Source organism: Egretta garzetta, unplaced genomic scaffold (assembly GCF_000687185.1).
Source record: "Egretta garzetta isolate BGI_Z169 unplaced genomic scaffold, ASM68718v1 scaffold497, whole genome shotgun sequence".
In the NCBI taxonomy this organism is placed as follows: Eukaryota; Metazoa; Chordata; class Aves; order Pelecaniformes; family Ardeidae; genus Egretta; species Egretta garzetta.
Window position 1 is genome coordinate 255,229 of NW_009260349.1, and position 22,945 is coordinate 278,173.

General features: G+C 40.6%; 1 protein-coding gene across 1 annotated transcript in view; it reads left to right on the plus strand.

Moving 5' to 3' along the window:
• Nucleotides 1-2,126: 2,126 nt before the first annotated feature.
• The window catches only part of GPR107 (G protein-coupled receptor 107), a 32,293-nt gene continuing 11,474 nt past the window's right edge, over nt 2,127-22,945 (plus strand). The window contains exons 1-14 of the mRNA XM_035898206.1: nt 2,127-2,276; nt 3,089-3,139; nt 3,373-3,461; nt 4,136-4,302; nt 6,007-6,041; nt 6,226-6,282; nt 7,119-7,229; nt 8,735-8,868; nt 9,787-9,862; nt 10,806-10,879; nt 11,465-11,582; nt 12,587-12,717; nt 14,596-14,639; nt 22,731-22,780. Of these exons, the coding sequence (XP_035754099.1) occupies nt 2,211-2,276; nt 3,089-3,139; nt 3,373-3,461; nt 4,136-4,302; nt 6,007-6,041; nt 6,226-6,282; nt 7,119-7,229; nt 8,735-8,868; nt 9,787-9,862; nt 10,806-10,879; nt 11,465-11,582; nt 12,587-12,717; nt 14,596-14,639; nt 22,731-22,780 (1,203 nt within the window). The 5' untranslated portion in view covers nt 2,127-2,210. The remainder of the gene's footprint in view (nt 2,277-3,088; nt 3,140-3,372; nt 3,462-4,135; nt 4,303-6,006; nt 6,042-6,225; nt 6,283-7,118; nt 7,230-8,734; nt 8,869-9,786; nt 9,863-10,805; nt 10,880-11,464; nt 11,583-12,586; nt 12,718-14,595; nt 14,640-22,730; nt 22,781-22,945) is intronic.

The window sequence follows — 22,945 nt, forward strand, 5'->3', positions numbered from 1 at the left end:
ACCTTTGTTGTAAACTTATAATTGAATATTTCTGAGGTCAGCAGTTGAGTGCTTATAAAGGAAAGCCAGATTCTTCCAACCTGTTAAACCTGCTGTGAGAGGTGAGACCATTATTAGTAAGCCAGTACCTTTAAGCTGCCAATATGTGGAGCAGTAGATGCTCTTGGAGGGTGTGCTGTTGCTTGGTGGCAACTGGTGATAGCGTGAGGGGGATCATGTAAGGCTGAAGGATTTGTGAACTAAATCTGTAAACTCTAAGCACTCAAAGCTGAGATAAAACCAGGGAGGAAAGTGTGTGTGTTGTATATTAGTTATCTTTTGTTGGTGGGGAGCATATTAGTAAACTGGCAGAGTAAATAGACTTAAATTGAAGTGAATAGCTTTTGCAAGTACTCTGAATTAAGCAGCTGTTTCTGGTTATGTTTACAAGGTGCAAAAAACCCTTTTGGGTGGATAACACTGTATCACCCCCTCATTCCCCTCTACCTAATCACCCAGACAGATACTTATCTGTCCGGTTGTGGTTAAATATGGATGATGTACTATGTAAAGAGCTAGTATTAATCTTCTATTCAATGTATGGGAAATTACATTGAAAATGGTCTTAAAGGAACCAGGTGGGCTCTTGTTTCAAGCACATTAAGTGACCTAGAACCCAAAGACAGCACAGCTATAATACTCTGTTGAACAAAGCATCTGCTGTGAGCCATGTGTCACTAACTTTTTTTTCCCCCCTCTTCTGAGCATTAAGGGAACCATCTGGTTATTTGCCAGGTTAACTTGGTTCTATTAGGGCGATCTTATTACAGCTAGATTACAGGTTAGCTGTGTCAGGATTAGTGTCCTGCTATTACAGTGAGTGGTATTTATGCATCAGGAATGTTTTATGCAGAGATGTCAAAATTAATACTGGGGGTAAAGGGAGAGAGAGAACTTAATGTACTTCTACAATTCCTGACTCAGTCTTCCAGTACCTTGTCCAAAATGGTTTGTTTGCTTTTAGCAGCTGACTTCTCTGCTTGGAGTATCCTGCAATCTGATTATATTTTCCTAGAAGAAACAGTTTTCTTACTTTTAGTGGCAACTTATAAAAGTGCTTTAAATCACATTTTAAACTTGCTTTTTAATTTTTGTTGCTCTGTTTCTGCTTTTCTTCCAATTAATGATCCAGTAGCTTTGAGAGCCCAACTACATACCTATTAATTTATGAATGTAAAGTAACAAGGATATTACCTTGCCTCATCTGATGTGGCAACTGTGTGTAATGTTTACTACTTTTCATGTGAGGTCCTTCATCACCACCTTATTTTAAAAAAAAGCTCACTGTACTTGAACCTTTATTAGCTGAGCAAGGCACAGAAAGGGATTGATTTCTACAGTTTCCTTGCCAGACTGAGAGGAAGTAAATTACTCTGCAGCTAAGACTGGGAGCAGAGGAGGGGACTGGAGTTTTCTTATTAGAGGAACTAACCCAAGTAATTCTGTTTGAACACATATATCCAGTTTTCAGTATGTATCCTACTTATAAGATGCAAGGCCTTGCAAAAAGTCATTTGGATGAATGGGACTGCATAAGAAAATGTCTCATTTACTCCATACACATAGTTTTCCAGTGTGTTAGGTGTTTGACTGTCCAAACATTGACCCTGCCTAACATAGAAGACGTGGTACGATGACAGTATGCTGTGATACTTGTTAAATACCTGGCCAAAACCCAGCTCTCAGGTAAAATCACTACAGTCAACTAATTCTTCAGTCTGTTGCAATGACAGTAGCTAGCACTCAAACAATAGTTGTCTTGATTTGTCTGCAGTCTCTTTTTTTTTTTGGTAGCATTATTTTGTGTAATCAGTGATGCCAGATACACAAGAAAAAAGTCTGGCAGAAATTAAGTATTTCTTGTGTATAGATAACTAGCAAAGACACATTTATATGAAGTTCTTGCTGTTCAGGTTCTTGAAGAGTTGGTTGATTCCAGTGAAATAATTGGTTATAACTGATACTGAAGGTATCCTAAAGAAACTTGCTCTTGGTATGATCAGATAGATGTTTTGTGTGATGCTTACGTGTCAATCTCTGTCACCCTACTTCCTCTTTGACTGCTCTGCTGCAGATGACTGTGTGACTTGTAAACTTTCTTTCCTTTCTTACAGGATGATGTGAGGCAGAAAGTGCACCTGAATACCTTTGGCTTCTTCAAGGATGGTTTCATGAAAGTCAATGTCAGCAACCTTTCACTGAAACCACCTGTAGACTCTGAAGAGAAGGGCTTATCAGTAAGTTACTTTGAGTCCACTGACTGTATTAAGCTTCCTGTGAAATTGCCCTTCCATTGGATGCCTTACCTTGTTTGAGGTGTCAGATCCTCACTGGTGGTGCTGTTGGCTTTGCTCCCCACTGTGAGCCGTTTATGAGGATACGTATATTGTGAGATTTATTCTTTAGTGATATCCATTCTGCTTTAAGGGTGAACTTATCGGATCCTCTGCTGAACTCGATGCACATATCTGTAACCTATATTTAACATAGGTTTCCTAAGCAGTCCTCTGACATGAGATTTGCACGTTGTCCTCTTGCGTGGCAATGCATCTTGTAATCATTATATCAGTAGGTTTCCAGAACAGTGACTGTCTTATTTTTAGAGGATTCTAATGTTATGTGCTATATAGCACATTATATCGGTGATTTTTAATAGAGGGACTGAAATACTAGGGTAGAAAACAGACCTGTGTTCTTACTCTTCTACACACTTCAACCTCTTTATTACTAAAATTAAATGTTTTCTTCAAGCAAAAACATCTGGAAAAATACTGAAATGTTAAAAGGTTCAGGGACAGAAGGTACTCTACAGATTCAAACCCAAACTAACTTTATTCTTGGTGGATATGGATGAAGCAGCAAGTTTTAAATTTGAATACTTTTTTCCTAGCTAATTAGGTAATGAGAAAAATACCTGGATTCTGCCTTAAATGTAGGATAACTTATTTAGAGAGTAGTATCTTTGACTCTTTCAGTGCTGGTTTAGCTTCTGATACAAGGGGAACCTGAGCTGTTTTAATTTGACAGATTCTTCTCAATTGTCTCATAGGTGGGGTTCAGTTTGGATCGAACACGGAATGATGGGTTCTCCACTTACCTGGTAGGAGATGTGAACTTTTCTAAGCTGGGGACATCTCATAGTCTGCCTTACTCGAGGAATGGTTGGAAGAAATAAAAAAAAAGGGGGGGAGCCTTTAGACATGGGCAGGCTGTTAAGGATAACTCAATTTTACAACTTGCTGGACTAATAATGGTAACTTTACTTGGGAGGGAACATGTCCCATTTCATATGAACAGGAGGGCACTTCAAAGAAGTTTTGCTTATATTACCAGGATGAAGAAGTAGATTACTGTATCTTGAAAAAGAAACCAGACCAAGATGTCTCTGTTGTAATCTTACTTCTGGACTTCAAAACTAAAGCGTGAGTAAATAGCGTACCCTATATTTTAAAGTTAATTCTCTGTTCACAATTAAAACTTAAGAAATTTCTTTAAGGGCTTGGAAAGCTGCTGTGTGTGTAGCTTATTTTGTAATGGGTTACATGAGAGTTGAGGGGAGGTGAGTGAAAGAAAAAAAATCTGCAGTATAAAATAGTCCAAGAACTCTTGCTGCATTTTGGAGGGATAAGGGGATATGGGACAAAGGAATCATGCCTTAATTGTGCTGAAGGCATGAACTTGAAGTCTTGGGTCACTTTTGCAGCTGTTGTACTGAATATGCCCTTTTATTGTTTGTCTTGAATTATCTATTTTATGGAAGTACCTTTGAGGCTGTGGTGCTTTCTTTTGCAAGAACAGCTGTAACTGTGTAGAAACATAATTTCTAAGGAGACTCTGGTTACCAAAACTGAATAAACTTACTTTTCTTCAGCTGCTCTTGTATCTGATGTAAACGTATAGTGTGACTTCTCCCACAGTGATCAGTTCAATGCTAGGCTGCTGTAACTCATGATCTGGTGCTTGCCTGTTCTCTGTGGTAAAAAAATCAGTCAAGACAAGTTGATATTCCTTTATTTGCTATATTTAGGCTATGACAGATAGCAAATCAGCATTCATAAAGAGGCTTTCATTTTGTATAAAATCTTTGTTTATTTAGTGTGAAAGTACGGTTCTCTGCAGAAGCTTCATCTTTGTTACCTAAAATTTCATTTGTGTCTGAGGAAAACGTTACTGCCTTAAGTACCAGGCCGCTAAAAACTTCTGAACAGAGCAGTGATTCTGGTGAAAATCCTCCAAAGACCAACCAAAATACAGACAGCGAAGGTAAGCCTACTAAACCTGACCTATGTGTGCTCTCACTGCTAGTTCCTTGTTGATGTGCATCCAGCAGCGTGTTGTCACATTTTGGGGTCCCCTTGGGCTAGACCTTGATACGCAGTCTTGTGTAAGCCTGTGCTCAGAGCTACCTTTTGGGCTGGAGTCTCTCCTGCTCAGTGATCTGCGTTACCCAGTTCCGTTGATCCAGCAGAGACCTAATGTGACTGTTGGAGACCTACAGTACAGGTCAGAAAGGGCTGAGGTGCTTGACTGTCTTTTTTTCCGGCAAAAAGAAAACTAAGGGAATTTGGTAGCCACCAACAACTAGTTGAAAGAAGGTTAGAAGGACAATGATACCAAGCTATTTCTAGTAGTGGCACACAAAGCAACCTGTGGCTGTTCCCCCTTGTTAAGTCTTGCGTGTCTCAGATTGGATGTTAGGAGAAAAAATAAGACTTTCCTAGGTAAGTATTCCAGCATTGTAGCAGATTATTTGTGGAAGTTGTAGAACCTCCATCCTTTGAAGTTTTAAACACTTGATTAAACAAAGCCAGGACCAATGTGATATGAAGTTGACACTAAGCGTACTTTTGAGTCAGAAGCTGGATTAAATACCTCCACGGGTCCCTTCCAGCCAATGTTTGTATGTGTCTAAAGAGCTGAAATCTATTTTGTCACTTAGAAGCTATGGGGATGGAGAAGTAACTCTGCCGGTAACCTTTCTTGGAGGCACAAATCTTTGTCTGGCTTCCAGACCAGCAGATGAAACACTTTTATAATCTCTGTTCTGAGACTAGCTCTAAACACTTCATGTTATCCCTTCCTGGAAGAGTTTAGACTTCATAACAGATCGCTGAGCAGTCTGACCTGAAGTAGTCTGAGTCTGTCTTGGCCTATCATGTTCACAAGCTTTGATATTGTTGAAAATTTTGCACAGGTGTTCTAACAAGTCAAGAACTAAAGCTGGATGGTGCTGAAGATAATTGATCTGACAGCTCTAGTTTTGTTTTTTCTTGCATTAAAAAGTATAGCATGCACATTGACAATGCGCTGATGCGTGGGAGCCAGAAGAAAAGCTTAACTCTTGAACTTTTGCTTCCTGGTAGAATGGGATGTGACCTTATGTTTGAAAAGCTTCTTATAGGAGTGGAGTAAAACTGAACTTGACATGCTGCTCTGTTGAAGTGTCCTGTCAATTTAAGTTTCTCAAGTTCAGAACAGCTAACTGACTTGGCAGGTCATCTGTGCTTTTGGGTTTTGTTTGTGGTTTTACTGGGGCCAAAAACATTAATGTCTAGATTAAGATTGTCAGTGAGGTTAACAGTACTCAGTCATAACATTAAAAGTTATGGCTGTAGACTGTATGAAACAAGGCTGTAGCCTGCCTCTGGTATAGGTCATCTGCCTCTTGCATCACTGTAATTGGATGGGTTGGAAAGATTTCTTGGGTAGTAGGCTTTTGTAGAAGGTAGCAGAGAAGCCTATCCTAGCATTTGAGGATGCATTCAGAATGAATGCTAGCTGTATGAAGGGTCCTGGGGGATTAAGGGAGGACTGGGAAAGAATCTGTTAATGATGATCTTGGAAACTGCTACACAGGCAAGTGTAAGAAGATTTGAGTAAAGTATTGGCAATGTGTAAAAGGTGGTAGTCTACAGGGATGTCTAAATGCAAGCACTCTAAATGTAACATTAATACTCTTATCTCTAGATAAGAAGTCCAAACGAAGTACAGCATCCTCCCAGGTAAGACACTGTCTACTGTTCTTTTTTGGTATGAGCATAGCCAGAAAGCGAAGACTTATTTTTCTCTTGCTCTTAGCTTCCACTCTAAATATACAGAATGCTGTTTTGATTGTCTGGATGATGTAGCTAAATGTGGTAGTTACTTGCTTAAAAAAGATCTAAAAGTCTCTTTTCCTTTTCCCAGAGCGTAATAGAACAAGAACATCCTGTTCACAATGACAGAGGAACTTTTTCATTTCAGGTAGGGTGTGTGTTAGTCTTCATGTGTGCAGATGGTTCCTTCATTGGACTACTTTGTGGAAAGTGAAAGTCTGTTCCCTACTGTAATCACCATTTCTTTGGTATAGATGCCTCTCTGATAGCTCAGTAAGTGTTTGAGTGGACTCTTGTTAAGAATAAGTTCTGAAAATCTTTGTTCTCTTATGAAAGAGAGCTGTTTTAAACTGTCTTTGGTATGATGCAGTTCTAGATATCTTAGTCTGTGAGCCTCAGCTTATTAAAGGTTACTGTGATGTAACTGGTGCATACAGATTTCTAACAACAAATAGCTGTGACCTGACTGACTCACTTAAGGGGAAGACACTCTGTGTGAAACCAGATCAATGCTTTGGTTCACTTGTGATTGTTGGTTACTATAAAACAAGCACATTTTAAATTGTGTTACGTGACACAAATCTCACTTCTATAGCTATCACAATCTGGGGAAGGAACAGAATAGCTGCTTATGCATGAGGGCAAGTATGATCAAAATGTTACGCTTCACCGTGTTGAATAGATGGCACTTCTTGTTATCTTTTCTTTGCGGTGAGCCAAGTTAAACACTGATACCTAAAGGCTTTTGATAAAGGTCTTGGATGACCAGAGTGCATAATCATAGATGGGAACACTGATTTTGCATCTGGAATTCTATTTAAACTTGCAGATATACTGGTATCCTTGGAACAGTATGCTTGCTGAAAGGAACCAACTGACCCTAAATAACTGACTTTTTTTCACGCTTCAGTAGCGATGGCTTCTTACCAGGGAAACCCTGTTGTGAATGAGAAGAATGCTGACTTTGCTATTCCTTATTTTCAGTTTTTTTTTAACATCAGCTCTGATAACCAAGAAGGTCTCTACAGCCTATATTTCCATAAATGTGTTGGCAAGAATGGGCCACCTAATGATCAGCAGCTATTTAGTCTCGATGTGAGTATAGCTTCTAAAGTATATTTAACTCATTTGCTTAGACTGAAATATACAGCTTTCAATTCTAGCCTGTATACCAAGCACACACCATACATGAGTGTATATATGGGGTGGGATGTGACTGAATTGTGTTTAATCTTTGTAGTGGCACTTCTAAAGGAAGAAACTACAGTAAGAAGAATTAAAATACTAGCTTTGGAGAAATGTCTGGAAATGTGAAGACTGTGTGGGCTGGGTTCAGTCTACACAGTTGTGACTAGATGCTGTAATGACATGGGAGCTACAACAGCTGTTCATGTTTTGCTGTGCTCAGAAATCACTTTTTTTCTTTATACAATTGCAGATATTAAGGTTGTTGCTGCAGTCTAAATTGTTGGTATTTGTGAATTCAGTGGTTTTGCTTTTTTCTGGCCTACTTAATGATGTGTTTTTACAGTGTTACAAGCACATCTTAAAGTCAATATGTTCTAGCAAATGCCTTATCTCTTAATATCCGAGGGTTTGGTCCTTTGCTCTTTTGAGCCAGAGTGCACTATCACAGCTCGGGCTCTCCCTTTTTTTTCTTTCCTGTGCTCGTGCATCTGTGCTGGTGTATAGTGAGCTATTCTGTAAGGAATCCTGTCATTGACTGAGGTAACTCTCAGCCAGATCAGACCCCTCAACTGCTTTTTATATGGTTGTGCTAATGCTACTGCAAGGAAAAAGCAAGGAAGCAACATGTAGGTGATAAAACTTAGCAGCCCTAACTTAACTCAGACTGGACTATGTTAAATCTGCTTATGAAGTTGTACATTTAGAACACCAAGTTTTTGAATTGCTGTTTGTTGCTTTGACCCACTGAAGAAATTGGACAGGGAAGAAAACTTGGATAACTAACCTGCTTGGTTGTATTTAGAGGAGCAGGACAGTTTTGGTACTGCAAACTAGTGTCGAAAGGAAGTCCTGGCGCATATAACCAAGCTGTTCAGGGGCATAAATAGGATGTTAAAGCTTCTCTTTTGTCAGTCGCAGGGTAATGGGCTTGCAGCAGAGTGCTTCCTTTCTCTTGACAGGTAAAGAAATCCATTGTAGTAAACCTAAGAATGAGTTTTTTAGCTATGTGAGTGTCAACACCTAAAATTGGGACTGTACTGAAAAACCTGCTTGGTTATACAAGGTTGTAGATACTATTTCTGAATCAAAGCTGGGAAGACTCATAAGTTTGGTATAGAGAGCAGCTATTCTTTGGGAAAATGACTCTGCCTTTCTGAATTATGTTGCATAACTGAAGCACTGGAAAGAACCTTTGCCCTTTTCTGCTTTCTAAGAAAATTATTGTTGTGGGTGTAATTTTGCAAAATGTTTTGAGATTCTTGAGGATGAAGAGTTGTTCTTGCTTTTTTGAAGCAGTGACTTACGAGACAAAAAATTTTAAATGAGCAAATGTGATTGTGAACTGTAATTGTTAACTCGGTGCTTTAAAAATTTTTTTCAACTGTACACATAACACACCTTTTAATATTCAGATAGAAATTACGGAAAAGAATCCTAAAAGCTACCTCTCAGCGGGGGAGATCCCACTGCCAAAACTTTACATTTCCATGGCTCTCTTCTTCTTCCTGTCTGGGACTGTATGGATCCACATACTTCGTAAACGCAGGTAAGTGGATTAGTTTGGTGTCAGTGACAAGTATGGGCCTGCCTTGTTTGATCTTTATTTTTTTTATTCCTCCTCTTATAATGCCCAATTCACAGTCAGATTTAATCACTTAAAACTCAGAATCTGGGTCAATATTGTATGGCTAATACATACAGTTTATAGTTGAAAACAGCTGCTTCCATCAGTATCATTGTTGCAGACAATTGTTCTAAAGTTATCAAGTCTTATGTTAAGAAATGCTTCATGTAGTGTACATAATATATTGTGACAACAAATAATCAGGGAAATCCCGTAGTTGATGACAAAAGGAGAGTGCTGTTTGACAAACACTTTAAATAACAAGAAAAACTTGATCAATTTTTTTCATATGGGGAATGGCAGTTTGGCAGTGGAGAGCCATGAACATTTTGATTATAGTCAAAAGTGGTAGGAATTCCTAATTGAAAACCATGCTGCTTAATAGTTAAAGCATAGCAGCAGAAGCCAGGAACACCTATGGTGCTGTTTCGGCTTTGCCTCTGAGTTAGTCTGAAGTTCACTTGGTGATCAGATTATTTGGTAGCCTGGAGTTCACTTGGTGCTGTGGTGTATTGACTTGGGGGCAGAGGGTGGAGTAATAACTGTTATCAAGTTTGCTAAATGTAATTCAAACATTTATGATCTAGATATGCAGGATCTTCCTATGAAATACTATTTTTAATTAATCCAAGTATTAAAAATCAGAGTTGTAGAACGTGTAGTTGAAATGTTGTTCAGGATGTTGCGAAAACTTGTACTGCAGCATTAAAGGGAATCCTTTTACACTAATAGGCAGCTCTGCCTGGAAGTTACTGTTTGATATTTATAGGTTTTAAAGAAATACCATTGGGAACTGAAACTTTTACTGCTGGTTTTTAATTGATGCTTTTTTTTTTCCAGAAATGATGTGTTTAAAATTCACTGGCTAATGGCAGCCCTCCCTTTCACAAAATCTCTGTCCTTAGTCTTCCATGCAGTACGTATGTCTCGGCATTAAGTTGTTCAGCTTGGGCGGGGGGGGGGAAGAATGGGAGGGAGAGAGAACTCTTTCACACTGAAGCATTGGAACTGAACTGCAGCTGTTTGGTGGAAGTGATTCAGTTTTCCTCAGCAAATTCTGACTTTAAATACAATCGAGATCATGGCCTGAAATGGTGAAGCAGCAAGCATATATGAGGGTTGAATGAGTTTCATGATTCTAATGTTTTGGCCATCTGAGGCTGGCCTAAAAGCTTGAGCTGTGGTGCTGCTTCAGCTGCATGGCTTGCTATGAATGTTAATAAATGGAAACCTTGATGAATGTTTATAAAATTCAAGGGCACTACTTTAAACAAAGTGTTATAGTGTACTGTAACAGGCCTAACATTATAAGCTTTAATACTTTCAATACATAAAATTTTTGTTGAATTGTATTGACTTTGCCTTTCCACTGGAAAGATCTTCTAAACAGAGGTAATGGCAGGCATTTAATCCTTCAATGTTTGTGCCAGCCATGAGCTTCACCTTCATGATAGGATATCTGCTACAGACCTCTTTGGAGTCTAATGAATTGAATTTGGTTTTCAGTGGAAGTGAATCTAGAAAGCCTCTAGTCACCTAATGGAACTGAACTTGAACAGTGAGTGAGTGAATAGGTTGCAAATGCAGTTTAACTACTGTTAACTGTGGGAGCTGTGTGGGAAGGACATAGATTGTATGAGATGTATGTGCTAATGGAAAATGGAAGTGACCTCACTGTTGCTAAACAAAACTAGAACATGTTGGGAGGAAGCATTTTGTAAGGTGTAACAGCGCTGAGTTTGTACATACTGATTGGAAAATGAAACTTGAAGTGGCTGTCAAGCAGGCCTATTTTATAGACATGGGTGGGACGCTGATGAGCAGCTTCTGAAGTAATGTACTGTATCTCCTGCTTCCAGATCGACTATCACTACATTTCTTCTCAGGGATTTCCTATTGAAGGCTGGGCTGTTGTTTATTACATCACTCACCTGTAAGTATGTCAAAGATTGATGTGATAAATTCAAACAATGAAACTTACTTCCCTGTGGGGCTGCCCCCCTGGCTCATGCCTGAGCAAACTGGAAAATTGCTGATTCTTTGGTACTGTGGTCTGAATGACAAGACAACAATCAGCCCTGTGTGAAGGGGAAAGCTCTACTTATAGAGGGCAGCTGCAGAGAATTGGTGCTTATCTGGGTGGAGGAGTAAAAGGAAAAGAAATGCTTTGCTTTTCTTTGTTCATACTAATATTCAAGTACCTAATTTGCTCTTGGCATGAATGGTAAGAGGGTACAGCTGCCAGTGTTTTCTCCTGTTCATGATGGTGAATGAATGACTCCCCCAGGAAAAGATTGCATATATTGACAATTGTGAATGAAGTGTAATACTGCTATGTGATACACAGTTGTAAGCAAGTACATCTGCTTCGCTGTTGTAGGATAAGCACTTGCCAAAATTATGAATAGCAAAGGATTTGTTTGGGTTTGTGGCTTTACTGACTGTAGGAGAGAACCTGGGCAGAAGAGGAAGTGTGATAAAATAAAATCTCTCACTGCAGTATCTCCTTCCCTTTCAGACTGAAGGGTGCTCTTCTGTTCATCACTATTGCCCTTATTGGCACAGGCTGGGCTTTCATTAAACACATCCTGTCAGATAAAGACAAAAAAATTTTCATGATTGTCATCCCACTTCAGGTGAGGACTGAGCTGTCAATACTTGCTATTTTTTGGGAGAGCTGCTTGTGGAAACTGTAAAAGGCTGTGAATCCTTCACAAATACCACATACATACTGCTTGTATAAGCCTATTGGTTACAATTTCAGTTGAGCTGGAATTTCCTGGGCCAGAAGCTGCTTCTCTAATTTTTCCCACTTTTCTCTGTATTGAGTATGAGATAATGGTGATCATGTAGTGTCAGCAAATGAACAATTAGCTATAAGGTAGGCGAAACCTGGGCTGCAAACAGTACTAAACTACTAAGAAAAAGTTGTTGCTTCTGAAATGATTGCTGAATGAGCTTAAGAAAAAAAAAAAGGGGGGGGGGAACTGAGACTTGTAGGTTTGAAGTCTGAAGGACTTTTTCAGTCTTTTCAGGACTTTTTGAAGTCTGAAGGAAACTCTGTGTTCAGAGTGATCAGTGCTTGTCTCCTACTCCAGGAACTGAAGTAAATAGGAGGGCAGCACTTCTATTTGTAGATAGAACAGCTTTTCTGCATTTCCAGATGGAATCCCTTACCCAGCTGCAAAACCAGGAGTATGTAATTAGTGTTTGAGGCTCTTGCAGAGCTCAGGTATGGAGCACAAAATGTGGTCAATGACCAGTTTGAATTACTGGCTTAATTTAGAGTAATGCATTTAGACTGTTTGTTATCTGTGTGTAGGGGGAGTCCTGTTTCTGTATTTCTATAAATAGATTTTGCTATTTATCTCTACTGATACAGTAGATTCAGCATAGTATATTACAAAAAGGACTACTTTCTGAATGTCAGCAGAAATAAGTTCCAATCAGTTTTATTTCTGTAAATCCTGTGAAGATGCTGCTGAATGCATGACTTTCTTGACACAGAGCTGCAGAAGAATTATTGATGTTACTAAATGGGCTCTCTGCAACTGTGGGACAGCTTTTGCTGAATTGGCAGCCCACATCTAATATCTCCTTGGAAAACTTCTGAAACAATTAAGTATGTTTTGTCCTGTAGGTACTGGCAAATGTGGCATACATTATCATAGAGTCAACTGAAGAGGGGACAACTGAATATGGACTGTGGAAAGAAATCCTCTTCCTGGTAGACTTGCTATGTTGTGGAGCTATCCTATTTCCAGTGGTATGGTGAGTCACTGGATGAGTTAAGTGGTTTCTGAGCCCAGATGGCTCGAGCTGTTTCTGAACTAATGACTGTTGACTGCTAGTTAGAGCTAAAGATAATCCCAAAGCAAAAAAAGTCAGTTCTTTGGAGCCAAGCATTCTGTGAACTTTTTTAAAACTGTTATCAGTCTTAACAGTTCAGTCTTGTGTTGTGGAAGATGCTGTTTTGAGGATGTTAAAGTGGGGGTAAGATGGGTTGGCAATTTAATCGTGACCAGCACAGCACAGACTGTAGGTGCTTTTGAAACTTGGAGTTTTGCAGAATTGCTGACTCTTACACTGAGAAATGGGATTTTGCTGTACTGACTGAGGTTGGAAACTAGGCTGTTAAATTCTAAAACAATAGTGCTGTCGAAGATCACTGCTGCCTTCAAGCAGAGTAGCTGCATTTTTACTTGACTGTTTAGAAGAAATAATCCCACAGGGAGCATTTCCCTGCCCTTCGTTCCACTCTACTTGGCAAGGATTAATGTTGGTTATATAAAACTTGACCAAAACACAGATAATTCAGATGAATGCTATTGTTGGTTCTTGCCAGTTAGTCAGAACATTATCTTCTAAATTCATTTTAGTCTTAATTGGATAAACAGCTGGATTTAAAGGGAGGGTATGAAGGAGCTTCTGGCTCCTTGGTTAGTAAACACAGAATATTCTTCATTTTTCTCCAGTATTTTTTTCTGAAACAGAGTGAATATAAATGTCTGTCTAGTAAACATGTCATCGCTCTAGAGTGTGTAGCTCTTGAGTCTTTTAAGAGAACTGTTTCATAATGTGTGTGTATAAAGACACACATACATGTTGCTCAATAGATGGGATTAAGCTTCAGCTTGACTTGTGAGGGTGGCTTTTGGCTGTCCTTGCCTTCCCAGTTGTCCTCTGTGTAAGGGCAAAACCCTACACAGTCTTGGTGGCCTTCTGTCAAGGCTCTGAAATGTCTTCCAAGAAATTTGCACTACCTACTTGTCCCTTTCCCCACTCCAGTCAAAATGCTGCAGCTCTCCTGAGGTTGAGAGCATTTGGGTATGGTAAATAAAACTGCAGGAATATTAACTTTAATTGTAGAGAGATTCTGGTTTCCTATGGTAAAGGTGACTGTTACAGTCACAGCTCTTACTACCTAATGCTAGAATCCATATGTTCTACCTAGTAATACGCTGGTACAAAGCTTGCTTTCCATAAAGGAACTGTATCTGAAGAACAAATGCATTTGAGTGAGCTGTCCTGTAACTGTTTATAGTGTGCAACCAGTGTTCCTGTATTGTCATGGTACCAACATAAACTGGCAGTGAGGCCCAGGACATAAAATCCTGCCCCTTTCTCATCTGGATAGTGTCACTGCAGCTGGTGGGATGACTCATGTGAGCAAGGTGACTAAGACTTGGCCCTTGAATTTACATTCCTGCAGGGTAGCTTCTGTTACATAAGTTGCCTATGTAGACACGTAAGCTGTAATCAACTATTTAAATGAAAAGGGCTTAAAAGAGCAGTAAGATGCCAAATGCTTGGCAGTACTCTGAATAGTAGTTTGGCTTAACTGTACAAGTAGAAGGCATTATGTTGGAAAATGCCTCAGTTTCTTACTCTGTTCCCTCCCACAAAGCTTTCTGTAGGCTGAAATAGGCTTTAGCAATTGGCTTTCTTAATCACACGAAGGTACAGATACTTGAACTAACTGCCTCAGCTGGGGAGATGAGGTGAAATATATGCAGTGCCAAGCACAGTTAATTATGAGCATGCCCCAGCCATAAAGAGCTAACAAAACTTGTCAGTGTTCTAGAGGGCTGCAGTGGAAAGGAAGTGCAAAAATTATAGCTCATCTACTTTTTTATTTTTATTTTTCAGGTCAATAAGACATTTACAGGAGGCTTCAGCAACAGATGGGAAAGGCAAGTAATCTGTATCTTGCTTTATGCTACATGCCATAAGATAATGCTAGAATTTCAAACACATAATGCTGATTTAAAATATGTAAACTAAAACTATGAATCTACACTATGTTATTGTCACGCTACTGCTTTCCCTCAGTGGGCTAGTGGGAATAACTTCTGGAAAATGACCTTTTTCACATATTGCTTTGACAATCAGAACTCATACGTGGAACTCATTCTCTGGTACTTGCACAGCTCTCAGTGCTCGAGCTAGACATGACATCTAGAGCAAATCATCCTGACAGATTTGCTGCCTTTTCTCAGGCTTGAGTGCTCAGAAGCAGAACTAGAAATGAATTCCAGAGTTGCTGACTATTAGTCAGAATAGACCCCCTTATTTCAATTTCTGCAGAAATCTGTTCCTGCTAGAATACAGGGAAACAAACCTCATTATGAAATGAAACCTAAATTGGCATTCAGTGTAACACAGTTCTTGACTTGTCCATGTTTGTACAGCAGCTTAAAGGGCTGCTTGTGTAAAGTTGACTTATGTTTATTGTAGCAATGAAAATGAGATGATGGATAGAAAGCCAACCCAAATATGGCTTCTGCAGTGTGTGCTTTTCCTGTCTTATCCACTCACTTCTGAATTAGTTCCTCAGTTGGCTGCAGATGCAAGCCACAGAGCATAGCACCGGCTTCCTTGGAAGCAGGCAGCTGTTTCAATATTCTGTCATTTGATGGCTTACTCTCCTTGAAAGCTTTATTTGTAGAAGGTCCTATGTTGGCAGCAGCCCTTCAACTCTGTCTTGTCCCTTAACTCTTTGTTTTTCCTTTCTGGTGTTAGTCTCCTAGGTCTGGATACTTCTTCCAGCCATTTGCTGGCTTCCACTGAGACACTTGTGTTTCATTGCAAATTGCCTCTGTAGTCTAGTAGGTGAAGTTTAAGTCTGGGTATGAATTCAGCTCTGTGCAGACCACAGATTAAATCTTTTCTTGACATCTGTTAAAATGAAACAATAATGAAGGTAATCCCAGCATTTTTTTGAGATTCAAAGTTGTTAAACAACCATACACAAACCCTGCCCCAACCTAAAATGGGGGGAATATTAATTTCTGATAGAAACCACTGTAGAAGAGATTAATGTTGGTAATGTAACATGAATGTTACTGGTAGCTTTCTCATCAGTGTGGGCACATGGTTTCAGTGACATTCACTGAAGAACTTGTTTTACCTTGTCCACTGAGCTCTTACTGTTACACAGTCTGCTTAAATTTACATGCTTCTTGAAGCAGTCCCTTTCTTCTGAACTGAGGACTTCATGTATATAGGGCCTGGTTCTTAGCTGAAGCCACTGTGTGTGACTCCAGATAGAGGTCACTGCTGGATGGCAGTGGAGTCCATGACTATTCCCATGCTGAGATGCAAGCCCTCTAGATACATGTAGCCTCAGGTGATCACCCCATGCCTACTTTGCACTTGATCGTTCTTATCACAAGATGGTGCTATGGAGTTTGCTTAACTTCAAAACATACTGAGTGAAGGAGAAAAGTAAGGTGGCCAACATCAAGGAGGACCTGTCCACTGTTCGTTGTAATGGGTAGAATCTGGATCTAAGTAAACCAAGCAGTTCTGAAGGATGTGTTGTGTATAATGGAGGTAAAAGAAAATGGTGATCTGAGAAGAACTGGTTGTGTCTTTATAGCTAGCCAGTGATAGGCACAATAGCCTCTAAGGATTTAGTCCTCCGTTTTGTGGTGTTCTCTATGGGTAACGGTGCTCTTCATCATCAATGTTGCTTTTGGATCACCTGCTTCCATTACCACACTTCATTGTGCAGATCCAGCCAGTTCAATAATTGTGTGTTGAGGTGGACTTAGCGGCTGTGGTATGCTACACTAATAATAAAAAGCTAAGGGAAAATCTAGGCACCAGATTGTGGCCAGGACAGCCACAGTGCTGGGACTCGCTTGTGAAATATGTGGTTGGAGTATTTAGAGGCTGTTGATAGGAGCCCATGGGGAGCAAGTGAATGGCAACGTGATGTCAGATACCTAAGGATGTCATGCTGCAGTGTGCCTGGCTGAGAAAACCAAAAGTGATGTGGTTGCACTGTAGTAAGCTAAAGTCATTCATATTTGGCTTATAAATTCTTGACTAGAACCACATGCTCTTAACTATAGGCTTCCCTTGGAGGCCCTGTTCTGCAGAGTTGCTGCACAGTGTCTTAGCTTCTCATGAGAAAAACAGGACCACTGCTAACTCTAAAAGTACTGCCTGTCCTGTGGTTAGAGCTGATTGAATCTTGTGCAGAGAGTTCTGGTTGGACTGCCTGTTGCTTGCTAGGATTTATTGTCTAGTATTACCTCAAAGGCTGCTTTCCCTGTTCTCTCACACCGACTTCATTAACTTATAGGGTGTCTTGAGGAATTATATACTATAAATTCACTAGCTGTTTTTCCTGGTGCTGAGTCTTCTGGTAACCTTCTTGCTGGTGAGAAAGACCTAAGGTAAATTATTTTTGCTTCCCTGTGTCTGTTGGAACTAACAACTCTAGGACTTCACAGCTCAGTATCCTGGTGGTGTTGCCTGACTGTCTGTCTTGTCCTCTTCTAGCTACCTCACAACCCATTTATTAGATGGCACTCCCTTGGGTCCAGTGCAGCCATGACTGCTGTGTGACTAGACTAGAAATGAAGCAGAAGGCTGGTTGGACTACTAGTCTTATAGCTGTGCTTGCCACAGGCCTTTGTATCAGCAATATAGAATTATTAAAAAGACTTGTTATAAGTAACAATGATTTGGAGTCACTAGCTAATGGTCATTTAAACTTGATTTTTTTTCTTAAAGGTTATTTTCTAAAGTGGGAAGCTAGAGGAATGGGTCTAAAGCCATAATTATCCAGGGATACCTTAAATGCACAGATGCTGTGTATTGCAAGTGAACAGTAGGCAGGGCACAGTGATGCAGCCGAGTTTGAACTGCCTGGTGGTTTGCTTTTTTCCCATGAAGGTGATCTTTAAAGCAAAATATCTGACCTACACAGGCTTAACTTGCACAGCAGTGGGCATAAACAGCCCATTTTTAGAAGCTTTTTCTTCCCCTTTTAAAATTGCCACCTTCAGACTTAAGCAAGTGCCTGGATGCAGCTCCTTGGCCTGTGTCTTTCAGATGAGATTGGGCTCTTTGTCCACTGCTAGGTCTGCATTACAAATGTCTTGCTTGCAGATTTAAGGAAATCAGCCTTGCAAACTAAGGTAGAATTGTTTGGGCTGGAAAGCTGCTCAACTACCACAACCTTGCTTACAGACATCATGAGAAAAGGAAGAGAGGGAGTACATTGTAATCAACTTGCTTATTTTTGTTTCAGACTCAAAATTCTTGGTCACTGGACCTCTCAAGTCTCATAACCCGCTCTTGGGTATCACGTCATCTGTTGTTTGAGGGAGGAATGGAGGGCTGGAAACACCACTGCAGTTTTTGTTCTGCTTGTACCTCTGTGTGTGTGATGAGAGATGTGGAACTCGGTGCAGTCTGATCACGAACAGTTAGCTATTCTCCTGAAGCACTGCAGCATGTCATAGTTGGCAGCAAAATTAGGGGAACTACATTGCAGTGTGTAGCTCCCAGGCAACATTCCCTGTGCAGTGGGCAAATGATGATTAATGCTTTCATGCTTGCCCCTATGTCAGGAACAACCATGTGCTGTATTCAGTGTCTTCCTGCTTCTGTACCATGAAAATGCTGTGAACAAAGAGTCCTGCATGGTGCAGAACACCCTCTGCTTAGCTGAGCTCAGCAGACGCTGGAGGCTATGGCTCCGTGGAGACCCATGCTAAAACACCTCTGCAGCTCTCCAGCGAGGAAGAGGGGGTAGCGCAGGGGTAAACATGCTCTAGGCAGTACATGGGCATCTCAAACCTTGAGTTAAAGCTTAGTGATTTAAGTGTCGAGACCTCAGTGGGTAGCACTGGAGAGTTGGGAAATGCTGACAAATTAATTAGGCCTGTTATGTTCCAGTGTACCACTTCCAGGTGCCCTAGATCGCTATCCAGGGTTGATGCAGCAATTACATGTTGGAGATACATTGCTTATCCTGTACTTTGGACATTCTTCTGACCCTGGTGGGGAATTTGTGTGCCAAATGGCTAATGTGTTTCAGAATATTCAAGATTAACTAGTCTGTGCCACCTTCTCATGCATGACACAGTTGCTTTATCTGTTTGCTTAACCTCTTCTTTCTTGTATAGGAATGCAGAGTGCTGTAGAGATTGTAGGGCCATACTTCTCAGTTACTCCTGGAGTTGCTTTTTGAGGTCTAGATCTACATGTGTGCCTTCATTCTTGGGAGCCAGAGGGAATAGAAAACTTCTGTTTACTGTTTGGTAATGGCACAGATTGCATCACAAATGCACCGGAGTTAGTATAGCATGCAAAGTGTTGCAGAAATATTCTTAGCTGTACTTTAGCATGTTCACTCAAGATGCCTGCTATGTTATCTGGACTCGAGCTTCCTATGCCCTCAGCTGCAGTCCTCTTACTGTTATTACATATGTATTCTAAAAAGGTCAGATTTACTCATCAAAAAGCTATTGTCTGATGGTGTGCAAGGCTGTAGTGGATGGTCTGACTTTCTTTTTTCCCCATCCTATAGGCTGTCTCAGCATTTGAAATGAGCACAGGGGGCAATCTGAACAAAGACTGATTATGAAAATTTTGTGGTATACTATGTTTTGATTGATGCAGATCAGGATACTGCAGGCGCAAGTTGTTAAAAGCAAATGGTGATGGAGGGAAAACTGAGGGAAGTGAGGTATAGATGTTATAAAACCTTTCTTGGAAGATGGCTTTTATCTTTTTAATTATGAAAGAGGTGGAACACAAGTATGAATTCATTTGCAAAACCTTTGGTAGAAAGTGTCTACTGCTTTTTTTACGTTCTCTGCAGTTAAAGTACTATTTCTTGAAGAATGGTTATCATACTAGAAACATAAATTTACCCAACCTTTACTGCATGCTGTGATTGCTGCTGTGTTATCGCAGCTTTACAGGTTGGGGCTGCAAGTGATTTAAGTTGTAAGTGACAGCTGCTGGCCCAGCCTCTCCTTGCAAGTGTTGCTGTCAGGGTCTGAACTGTCAGGCTAAGGTGGATTGAAGTCTTAAAAGTGTCCACCTTAGCAAGACTCAAGTGTTACTGCTTGGAGCACGTTCAGCCTGTGAAAAAGCAATTCACAGGCTGGCTGATGCCAAGCAATGATGATTTTAGACTTTCTCCAGAACACTGTGTGCTGTAACTTTGAGCTGTTTAAAAAAAAAAAAAAACTGGCAGAATTGTGTAGTCTTGCATTAATACTGACTTCAGTATCTGATAGTGGAGAGAAGTATTCCTGAAGTTGAGGCAGCTAGAGGAGACCGTGTAGTTGTAACAAATAAGCAAGCCAACTTCCAGAGGTGGCTCTCCAGTCCTTCTACTTGGTGGTGGTTGTCTGTTTGTGTTTTTTTTTCCTCACCCTTTTTTCCCATGTTCAGCCATTCTAAATACCTGGATGTACCAACTGATAACTCTTTGGTATTGATTATCATGATGAGTAGGTGAGATCTTGAGCTGTGTTCAATCAGTTGGGAGAGGCGGCGTTGTGACGCTTCAGTTGGCAGCCAGATCCTTGGCTTTGCTATCCTTTCCTCCTATGCACTGTGTGAATCCAATAGAAATGACTCCCCAGCTCGCTCAGTTGTTGACTATAAAGCATTGATGGACTGGCAGTTTGAATCACAGCTGTTGAGTTGGTGTTCCTTTAACTACAAAGCCTGGTAATTCTCATGGCCTGTCATTGCACCAGTTGGTGGCAGTTCTTGAAGATGAATGCGTTGAGTTCAAAATAGATCCTTCTGTGTAGAAACTGGTATGTGGTAAATCACAAGATCTTCATGGTCACACTTAATGTAGCTCTCATTTAAATAGGACAATATTGCTTCCCTGCTTCACAATTTAATGAGCTTGTCCTGCATATTTACACAGTTTAATATTTCTCCAACTGTATTATGAAAAGCTTTTAACATTAGGTTATCTGGTAGAGCACTAGACCCGTGAAAATTTATAAGGTTTTGCTATTTAAATGTGGGAAACTAGCTTTTGTGAGGGATGGAAATGAGGGAGAAGTAGCTAAACCAATGTCTCAGGGCCAATTTAGCTACCAAGGATTTAGTTAGGTTCTTGTTCTAGCAGTTCCAAGTCTTGCCATCTGTTGCCCAGTGAAGTGCTCTGTGCTTCACTGCTGGTACTCAACAGATGCAAGTCTAGAGCTTGGGCATTGCTTTCTGGAGTCCAGAACTCTATATTGCAAAGTAGATGCTATTCTACGTTCAGTGTTTTGTATTGCAGACCAGAAGGGAGCATCCTCCCAAAACGAAGAGCTAGTGTTCCTCTCGTGTACTGCGCCATAAGATTATGGCACAGTCTTGCCCAAAGCCAACCCAGTCTGACTGGTGTTTGGATGGGTGTTGCACAGTACAATCTTTAGCTGCATGGAAACACGCTTGATGTTCCTTCACAAATAAGGCTTCCTTTTTTTTCCCCTTGAGGTCTGGCTCTGCTTTCTCTTACCGACATGCCCTGTGCTCTGTCAAAAGTTAAACATACCATTTGGAGATGTGTAGAAGCCTCTAACAGGCACTACATCAAAACTACTCTTAGCTTAGTTTTGTCTACTTGTCAGGCAGTTTATGCCTTGTGCTAGTCAGGTGCTGCTGGAGGAGGGTTTCTGCCTGTCTCAGGGTGTCCGTAGCTTTCAGTGGTTCTCCTGGAACACTGAAGGTAAGTTTTGGAAAGACTCCTGATCTCTAGATTATACAAGTAGGTTTATAACAGAATATTGTCTGTCTTCACTGTAGCTGATGTAGTGGGATCCTGTAACAGTTTGAGTGGTACATTTGACATTACCTCTCCATAAGAAAAGCTTCCTTGTTTTTGTCGTAGGAAGTGAAACATTTTTTCGGTAGCTATTAGCTCTCCTTTTCTTGGTGTGTAATGCTATATTTTGCACTGATGTGAACCTGGAAGATCTTATGTGCAGATACATGCAGCCTTTTATAAATCCGCTTTATGCAGTGGGTGATTTCTGTGAGGGAGTGCAGGTGAACTTGAGCACAATGTGTTGCACTTCCCCACCTGATAAAAAATTTACAAGGAGGGCTTGGAGGGAATACCTGTAAGTATGTGGCAGTATTTTTGAACTGGCAGCTACATCCATTGTCTCTAAATTGCATTTCTGTATGCTGTCAACATATCTTGGACTCTTTGCCTCTGTTGTCACAAAAGCACCAGGAGTCTGTATTTGTAATCCTGCTGCACCTCTAAAACCTGACTCTCAAACCAGAGCTGACAGCTGTTCCATCTGTTGTTGACCTCTGCTCATTCACATGAATATCTGCTCTGTTCCTCAAGAGTTGATGTAATCTGTCCAATAAACACAGGGTAGCCTGAGGCCTCAGCTTGCACGGTTTCTGACTGCAACACATGCATTTGCTATGAGAACTGTTGAGTATGACTACTTATTTCACTTGTAAGTTGTGACTGAGCCAGGAATGATAGAGGATAACTGCGTAGATGTTAAAATACTCCTGCTGCAGTCCAACAAGATGCAGTGGCTCCCAGAGCCGAGGTGACCTCATTTTCTCTCAGTTGAGCTGAAGGCACAGAGCAGGTCAGGAGCTACTCTAGAAAAGACAGGAATTTTCTAGGAGGCAATGTCAAGTGGCATGGCCCTTCTGTCAAGGTTCTGGTGGCGGTATGTAGTTGGCTGCATACAGATAAGCATTAGAGGAAGGTTCTACATTGCAGAGCATGTGCATATAAAATTTACCCTAAAGGTGATGTTACTGAGTTGCCTTTTTAAGAGGGCATTCACCCTAGCCTAGGAGTTGTCCAGTATGTAGACAAGCCAGACTGGCACTCCTCAGAGGGCCCAACAGGCTGTGGGACAAATCTTTCTAGTCTGGGAATACCTGAGTCCTAGTTCTGACCTCTTGCCTACCTTGCAGACAAGTATCAAAAGAAACTCTGTCTCATTTTAACAGTTTTCTGATGGATTTTTGTGTTCTCTTGATAGCTGCCATTAACCTAGCAAAGCTGAAGCTTTTCCGACATTACTATGTTATGGTAAGTAAAACACATGCGCATGCATACAGAGCATTTATAAGCTGTTCAAGTCTTTTGTTGGATTAGTTGTTGGAAGCTACTATAGCTGGTGGATATGGTGATGTTCCTAGTTCTGTTGCAGTGCTGTGCTTTGGCATCTTGGTCAACTGGGTTACAATCCTCAGA